Source organism: Macrobrachium rosenbergii, chromosome 55, assembly GCF_040412425.1.
Source record: "Macrobrachium rosenbergii isolate ZJJX-2024 chromosome 55, ASM4041242v1, whole genome shotgun sequence".
Classification (NCBI taxonomy): domain Eukaryota; kingdom Metazoa; phylum Arthropoda; class Malacostraca; order Decapoda; family Palaemonidae; genus Macrobrachium; species Macrobrachium rosenbergii.
The window spans coordinates 19,305,180-19,314,778 of NC_089795.1; the positions used below are offsets into that span (position 1 = coordinate 19,305,180).

Consider the following 9,599-nt stretch of genomic DNA (forward strand, 5'->3'; position numbering starts at 1 on the left):
ATCAATCATTTACCTTTATTCTGCAACAAATGGAAAGTCTCTAGCACAATATTTCGATTTATGGTGAATTTTTGAAAAAACTTCTTCCTTTGCTCCGCACGCGTGGACTCCGCTGAAAATCCTGGCATTTCTTGAGTCACCTTGTCGTAATTTTTTCGCCGTTTATATTATTCGTTACATAAAGTGTTATACATCAAAATGTGTGCAATTTCATGTAGAATACAACAAAAATAAATCATGCTTTTAGCTTTTACCATTTTGAAATATTTTCATATAAATAACAATAAATAGAAAAAATCAACCTTGGTCAACTTTAACTCGATCGAAATGGTCAAAAAAATGCAATTGTAAGCTAAAAACTTACAGTCTAGTAATATTCAATCAATTTCCTTCATTTTGAAACAATTGGAAAGTCTCTAGCACAATATTTCGATTTATGGTGAATTTTTGAAAAACTTTTTTACATCCGCGCGTTATGAATTCATGCATCATTTTGGGATAATATTTTCTCTGTGTTGCTTTAATCGTTTTACAATCTGTTATATACCAAAATCATTGCAATTTAGTGTACAGTACAACTAAAAAAAATTAACTCATTAGCTTTAACCGTTTCGCTTACAGCGCGATTTGTATACAATTATATACAAGTTTTTTTTTTCGCTGTCATATATTCCAATATTTATATATGATAATGATATTTTTTTCATTTCTGATGGTTGCATACTAAACTTCAGGCAGTGAGAAAAAAGGAGCCAAAAATGAACTCTTAATCTTAAAAACTAAGCGTGCTGTGATTTTTGAAAAAACTTTTTTCCGCTGGCGCTACCTCCCGAACGCCGCGGCATACGGGAGACGTTTTTGTAAATAGGGCTTCGGCGTTTTTGGGTTAATTAGATTAAAGAAAGAAATTGGTAATGATTACTGCCATTAGAGAGAGAGAAGGAGATACTAACTGGATCCTGTACATACAGTATGAGCACACTGACATGCTGATGTACCTTATAGTGTGAAGTAACCCTTTAATGTTGTGAATAACAGTTTTTTCCTCCCATCCTTCAAGAAGAATTTTGTTGGCCATTATTGTAAACATTGAAAATTGAATATTGTTTTTAACTAACATCAGTAGGTATCATTAAGTAACATCAGTACAGTGATGATAGTTTTCTGTTTTATACCAAATGTATCCATTAATACAAAACTAATTTGATGTAAATAAATTGAAAATAAGCTAGAATTTTTTGAATTTAGGTGGGTTATGATATTTTCTTGCCTTGAAGGTTCATTCTGTAGCCTTTGTTGCTTTGGTACTACTTTTGTTGTAGCCTTTGTTGCTTTGGTTTTACTTTTGTTGGCCTTAATAACAAAAGGTATTATTATATTATTACCCTATTGTTTAAGAACCTGCAGCTAATGTAGACATCATAGTTAAAATTTGTGTGGACTAAAATATTCTCTTGCTTGGCTTGTCAGATATAGGACTGTCAGGTAAAATATCAAAAGAGGCATGGTATTAGGTGTAGGTAAATTAATTTGCCATTTCATTCAGTGTGTTATTTATATATCATGAAGTATTGTGATAGGAGAACTATGTCACATTCTGTAGTAGATTTTATGTAAACAAATAGATATGATATGACATACTGCAAACTTTTTTGTGAGTTCAAGGCATCCAATTTCTTACAGGTAACAATGAGAGTTATGAGAGAAGAAAGAGAGGCATTGATGTCTATTTTGAACCCTTTCATTCATGATCCACTAGTAGAATGGTCACGGGGAGATAATAAAGCCAAAACCGGAGGCACAGGTGAAATCAACAATGAAAAGGTAAGGTTGATATTTTGTTGCTTAAAGGGACTGCTCAGAAAGTGTTGTTATTGTGCTAAATGGGAAAAACTGGGAATCTTGTGTGGTATATGTTTGTGGAAGACTTTTGTTTACAGTGCGCAGAATAACCATATAGTCTCAGAGTTGCTTTCAAGTTGGATGTAAGTTGTACGGCTTTACATGTAGTGAAAGTTCAAAAGCTGGTAATCATGCAAGTTCCCAGTGTGGTTGGATTGATTATTAAGGTTTTAAGTAGTGCATAGCTGGAAAAGTACAGTACCAAACAAACTCAACAAATCAATCATAGTCACAATGTTAGTTCATCAGATTTTTAGCCACCAGCTACAAGATTTAAGAAACAGCTCCACCCTCATGGAGCTTCACAGTGTAAAAGTAGACTGATTATGAAAGGGGTTCCTATACCTCTCACTCTGGGTCAACAAAGCACACCCTTCACTTTCTTTTCATGCCTGATTACTTATGTAAAAGTGGGCTGATTATATTTTTTTTTGCATTGTTATATCAGTGTTACTATTATTCTTACCACTTCAGTCAAGCAGTGTTAAATCAGTGTTACTATTATTCTTATCACTTCAGTCAATTATATTTATTTTTTTTAAAACAACTGACAGCAGTTGATGATTGTGTTTTTCATGAGCCTAGACCTTTGTTTTCTTTCTTGTTTTGGGTAGTGTTTTGTGGTCATTGTTACTGTTAGGCTTAACTAGTAACATGATTATTTGTCTAGGCAATAAATAGCGTAGTATGTAATGTGTTACTTTCGGTTGCAATTATTCAAATCCCTTAACAAATTCTGGAACAAAATTTTGTTCATTATAAACCATTAATCATAATATGCCTCTTTCCATGTAGAATTAATTGGAGTTGCACCATTATTCTGGTCTGGCTCGTACTACTGCTCTGCATCAGGCATCTATACTCAATCTGTTGTGTAACTGCTTTAGTAGCATCTCAGCAACAGACTCCTACTCCTGGATCATCTTTGTTTGCTCTGTCTTTGTGGTGTCTTGCTTTTTTCTTACTTTGGGTATTTTTTTCTTATACGAGGTTGGTAGAATCCTTCTTGGCATTTGCATGTGTTGGAGAGAATCAACTTCTGTCTTGTCTCCCTTTGTGGGATTTAAGTAAGTACCTGATCTTTATTCTTTTCTTCGGAAGGGCTTGCTTAATTCATGCTTCCTTTTCTTTTTGTTTGTGATTAACACTTGCTTATCATTTAGTTAGTCCATCAAGGAAAGGGTGTGAGGATGTTTTGCTCACTTGTCTGAGAAGCTTAATTTGGGTGATAAAATGCTCACCTTAATTATATGTTTAATTTGTTCACATAATTATTTTTGCTCCAAATAAAACTTTGCTTCATTCTGATTGTGTGTTAATAGGGAAATTGTATTACTTATATTTGGTTGTATTTTTTGCTGAATTATTCTTATAAGTAACTTTAAATTTTTTATAATATTGTATGTGGGTATCAGAGTCTTGTTCCTGCACCAGGATATAATAAGTTAGTGAAGTGGTGTGCACAGTAAATATTGGGTTAAGAGGTTAATGAACTTTAACCCTAGGGCTATGGTCATTTTGACATAGTTCTAATATGCCGCTTCTTTGCATATGTCAGGGGTTGCCAGCAATGGCATGCAGCTCTTTTATGGCCTCCTTGTAAAAAGACCCCCACCTTTTGTACTTATCTTGTCAAGCAAGTGTTCATTCTGAAAGACTTTGACAACACCTGTTGATGTGTCCATGGACTCTTCAGCTGGCAGTAGGTCAGTGCTACCTGTCTTCTTCTCTTGTGATAAAGAAGCAAATATTGTAAGACCATGCTACTACAAGTTTTATGCCTTTGCCTCAGTGAGGAAGAAGTACGCTGTCTAGGAGTTATTGAGGTAATGGTGTTAGCCACCCTCACTTGCTTCACCTCCTAGACTAAAGATGGACCAGTGTCCTCTCTCCATGCCACTCACCCTTGGCTGCAACATTCAGTTGATTCAGCCTTGACCTTTGAGCTGCCAACCTTGCAGCTTCCTTCAAGGCATTCTCCTGGGTCTTACAATCCTGCTGCTGCCATCCTGGCCCAGCACCATGAAATTGCCTTATAATACCAGGGATGCCACTTTCTTCTGAGACCAAAACTGCAGCATTTATGGTCCATGTTTCACAACATTGTGTCAGACGTCCATGCCCAGCTCTGGTCTACCCTATACCAGGGACAACCGCCCAGTGCACCACCATCTACATCATAGTCCTGTAATGCTCAGACTAAGTATTGTCCTCTACAAGATGGCATCTCCCTGATTGTCCCTGCTCAGAGGACCCCTTCCCCAGGAAATATTCTCCCTCCTGGTTACACCAGTTAACCATCTCTGGGCAGAATGTACTTTTTCCCCTAGCAGCAGAAATCTGCCTCACAGTGCTGTATCCATTTAGGGCAGTTATGACTGATATCCACCATCCCTTAAAGGGAATTTTAAAGAAAAGATCCAGGAAGGCCTGATCCCCCTTCCTCGTAGGATTTGGGAACAGTGACAGACACATCCAGGTGAGTTTGTTTATAGACTCCAGCCAACATAGTAGTGGAGAAAGAAAAGAAGTGCTGTGGAGTTGTTGTCCTCCTCCTCCTCCCTCCTCCTCTCTTCCACATTTTGTTGTGTGGAAAATGGTGAGGAAAATTGCAGGAAAGTTTGTCCCTAGTCCATCTAAATTTTTAAAGGTCAATAGATAGTATGTGACAAGTCCTTCAGAAATGAGCAATTCCTTTGCTGAGCATTTTCTAGTTTCTCCGTTAAACCAAGTAGAATTTCATGGTACCATTTCAGACAGAGACAGGACATAAACATTCTTAAGTTCAAAATTGAAGATGTTTCATATGCTATGATTAGGAATGTTTGTAGGAATGCAAAGCTATTCATCATTAGTATCATGAATAGAATATTATGTGATAATGCTTGTCCTACTTTTTCTGCTTTGACATCATTCCTTTAAACATAATGGAAAAGATGTTAAATCTAAGACTGTTCTGGTATTTGGAAAGATTGGCAGCTTGACCCTCATTCAGTTTTGCAACAGTCATATCCAGCTCAAAAATTTCAATTTGAGAAGCATTCACATGCAAGCATTATTGTGTGTTTTTACATTAAAAAAAAAGTATATGATACTGCATGGAGATATGAGATCCTTTAAAAATTACTCTGGCCTTAAAAGAGAATTACCATTGTTTATCCACGTTTTGAAAGCATTGCTTCTTTCAGGTTAGGAATGGTGATGCTGTATCTGGAAATAAATGTTGAGGAGATCCTCAGTGGAATGTTACTAATTGTATTTGTTATTGCTGTAGGGTCATTCCCAGGATATCTTGTACACTGTTTATAGATGATCTGTCCATCTCTTTGACAGCTTCTGGGATGGCATAAATTCCAGCTCACCATTGACTGTAATGTAAAGCTGTAATAATTCATCTCTGCTGTATTTACAAAGTATATCATAATCCAGATATATATCAGGGCCAGGAGATTGCCTGTGTAGAGGAAGACCACTTTATTGGGATAATTTTGATCACAAGTTATGATGGGACCTTCACCTTAAGTTGCCGAAAGTCCAGTGTTGGGAGGCCATAAACACTGTATTTCAAAAACATTCTCACTCCTCATGGGGAGCAGAGCATCAGTCTCTGCTAGAATTATACAGACCCCAAGTTTTATCAAGGATTTTATTTGTATTTTAAATCCATCAAAGGGTACCTCAGCATCTAGCCTGCTGGCATTAGGTTAGCCACTGGTGCTTTCAAGTCCTCTCCATTTGCAAGTTACTCTCTTAAGGTGCTGTATTTGTCAGAAAAGGAGACTGACCTCTATTCTTTGGTATGTGCACTAAAGCTTTTTCAAAAAAAGAGGTTATCAGTGAGATGAAGGTCATGCGTGAGATGTGCTAGTAACCAACTGGATACAACAGGAGTGATGAAGGTACACCAGGAAGTCACTGGACAGCACTTGCATTGTGCATTGTCTTCATCCTTTGCTGTAATGGGATGACCCTGTAATTAAATGTGATGGTGGACATAGCAGGTGACGAGGAGTGCTTATAATCCTTGTTCAACAAGAAATTTTGAGTGAGAGACGACTTACACTAGGATAAGTTGGGCAGGAGGAAAATGGTCAGCTTACAAATGTCTCTAACATTGACATGACAGCCTAATCAGGGTCCAGCAGTAGATATCCAAGTAAGGTGAGGCCAGCCTGCTTAGACCTAGTCAGGAAGAAGACAAACTTGATTTAGTCACAAAGGGTATGGTCAGCATAGCATAAGACAGACTAAGGGTAAAAGCAGTGAGCCTGTCATCATGGATCTGGACATAGAAATTCAATCTACTCTTAGATCTGCTGAGGGTATACAGCTAATTACCATTAAAACAAGCAGTTAGTAGTACATAACATGGATCCAGATATTTATGTTGGGAATGGTACTAGTCCATTCACTTGGATTATAAAGAAGGTAAGAACTTAAAGAGACAAGGTCTATAAAGGCAGGTGAGCCTTCTATACCCTGGATGAAACTGAAGACTTCACATAGAAACCAGTTGGAGTCTATATGTAGAGTTGTTTTCATCAGTTCCTTTTATGCAGTTAAACATTCTTCTTCATGCCATTTCAATACCCACAAGTAATCTAACTGGTAACCCAATAATTTTTGTAAATGTATTATTGGTAAGTAAAATAATAATGACCAGGCTTTGAAAATTTTGTGACCTAAGCTGAGTAGGCGTGGATTGGTAGTAATGAAAGGTGAAATCAAAATTGACAAATTAAGTGAAAATGAGAAATACTAACAAAATGAGAAATACTGACAAAATCACTTGCCACACAGAAGCATTAGCAAAAGTAAATCTGTAACCTTTTGTCAGTTTAAAAGACTAATCAGATAGAAAAAGTAAGGTTTTTCAATAGTATTACATTTGAAAGTTAGAAGTAATCTTAGTTTATGAGTATATCATTACAATAAAAGATACAGTTGACCCCCAGTATTCGCAGAGGTTAGATACCATAATCACCTGCGAATACCGAAAATCTGCATTATATTGGAACCCCCCTCTCTAGAAATGCTTATAACTGCCTATTTTATTAGTTCAGACATTAAATATAACTTAAACTATCATCCTAGAACACTTTAATATTATGTAATATTTCAGTATCACTTTAATATCATTTCAGTATGTATCATTTCTGAGAGGCGTAGCTATAACAAGGTGAGAAAACTGGTTTAGGGAGCTGTAGCCACTGGAAGGGTTCACTATAAGGAGGGGAGAAAACCAATTTATTACCAACGCAAAGCTTACAAACCTGTTTCTTCCCACAGGCTTACATAAATCTCTCTCTCTCTCTCTCTGGGTTAAGTATTTAAATATGTATTAAAAAAAATACATTTTGTTGATATTTTGCTGTTTACATTAATACTATTTGTAACCTAGTAAATAATTTTTTATCATGAAAAATGCATTTAGTCATGAAAATAGCCTGAATATACAGTAATTTGTGAATATTCCTCTGTGAAAAAATTCTTGAAATACTGAATTTCTGCAATTTATTGAAATGTACATTCCTCAGAAAAATCTGTGAATAGCTGAAGGCATGAACACTGAACCGCGGCATAGCAGGGTTCCACTGTATTGTAGTTTTCTTGTTATGCTGCCTTAGATAAGGTCTACATGTGTGATCAGAAAATCACAGTACATTGCATTTCTGCAGTTTCCTGGCTTGTAACTCAGTGGTCTCATTGAATTACCTTGTACTGTACTGATGATTCATCACTTCTTGGCTGCTCTAATACCATGGAAAAGAATACTAGCATAGTGCAATATATAATAAGAAATGGTGTGAAGAAATAAATGCATTACACAACTATTATTACTGTTATTGCTATATTGGGCTTGAGTTCTCCAATGCAAAATATATTCAAATGTGTAGTAGGCCTTGTTACATATTTTATCTACATTTTCATTAATTTTTTATATTTGGTAACAGACTCGAGATGAGTTTCTGGAGTCATACAAAATGTATTAAAGGAAATGTCCAGTTGTAAGTTGAATCTGGATAAGGTGCTATTGTAGATGGTACAGTCTGATAATTTAAAAGCACTTGCTCATATTTTTCTTGAAACATTTCATTGTCAGTAATGTAGAGTACTGTAATCAGAATTTTCATTATCTTAGTAAATTGTCACCTCAGGCTCCTGCTGCTTTCAGTTTATCAGCCTTGGAAGTTAGTATAGTTTGTTTAATAAGGAAGCAACATTGAAGATGTAAGATGACTAAACTGAGACCAAAAGTTACAATCTTTAGACATAGGTATGTCAACTTGAAAAGATCTTTAAAAAATTTTCAGGGGTATATATTACTTGCAAGTCAATAATTCTTTATAATAAAATGACAGTCTGATGTTGGACATAATTTTAAAGTCAATTTTCCTCTTTATTCTTAAAGGCTCAGATGCATGTCAGCAACATAGAACATCGTCTGAGTGGTCAAATAAACACAAAAGCTCGAGGACCCAACCTGCCGCTGTCTGTGGCAGGACAGGTAAATGCACTAATTGAAGGAGCAACAAGTATTGACAACCTTTGCCAAATGTACATTGGCTGGGCAGCTTACATGTGAAATAAATTTCACATAGACTAAGCAGTGCTCAGGTTTAAAAGCAATTTCATGTTGCTAACTAGTTTCTTTAGGCCTATGTTGAGTACAAATAGATATTAAGTAAACAAAAGTTTGCATAATTGATGAATTCCCCTAAAAAGGTTCGGGATAAAAAAAAAATTACATGTGAATTATATATAAGGAAGTCCTAATGGAGATATATTTTTTATAGTAATGCAAGCAATGCAGGTTCCAGATTACATATTGAAAATTTTTGGTGTAGATAATTTCTACTGAACTATAATTGCATGCTGATTATTTCTGCTGCAGTCTTAACTAATGAGACAGATGATTTGTACCAATTAATCATTTTTTAATGGTTAGTTAATATAAGGTAAAGTATATTTTTCTGCTAGATTAAGGTAGCACTCTGTACTTAAGATACAATGTTTTGAAACTTCAAATTTGGATTGGTTTTCATGAGAAAACTTCATTTATTGCGAATAACTCTTTGGCACTACACTTTTGCTTTGTTTTTAAAACAAAGAAATTTCCTGTGATGATATATTTAGTTTTGTTATGTGTATGTTGTACGTCGTGTATTGATGGTATTTCAAGTTCTGTACTATTGTTTTCACTTAATAAAACCAGTTATGGTATTTGTCTTGTCTGATAATCCAACCAATATATTTTCCAGTGATTCAGGAAGGATATTTTAACACATTGCTGTAAATGGTATAATTATGTACCATATTTACTGGCATATGAGACGCACCCCTGTGTACAAGGATCTTTTGAAGGAAAATCTATTTTGAGGGAAAATATATGCTGATTGTGAGTCTAAAAAACATTCAGCTGTACTGCTCCCATGTGCTTTGGCATAGGCTATGGCATCTTGCTTGGATTTAATTTTGTCCCAGTACCTTCATTGCTTCTAAGCCATAGTTTTAATTTGATGAAATTCTGTGGTAGAAATGTCAAGGGAATAGACTGACAGCTTGATTTTTTGTTTTTTTTTACATCTCCACTTCATACACTCTGATCGTTGCAGGAATCGCCTCCAGAGTGTAGTGCCATCTTGCTGCCATCATTCATTTCTCATTTGACTGTTACTGGATTAGTTTGCAGATAC

General features: G+C 35.6%; 1 protein-coding gene across 1 annotated transcript in view; it reads left to right on the forward strand.

Annotated features, from left to right (window-relative positions):
- mei-41 (meiotic 41) overlaps positions 1-9,126 on the forward strand; it is a 593,070-nt gene extending 583,944 nt beyond the window's left edge. The window contains exons 49-50 of the mRNA XM_067099620.1: positions 1,684-1,824; positions 8,315-9,126. Coding sequence (XP_066955721.1) covers positions 1,684-1,824; positions 8,315-8,488 — 315 coding nt within the window. The 3' untranslated portion in view covers positions 8,489-9,126. The remainder of the gene's footprint in view (positions 1-1,683; positions 1,825-8,314) is intronic.
- The last annotated feature ends 473 nt before the right edge of the window (positions 9,127-9,599 follow it).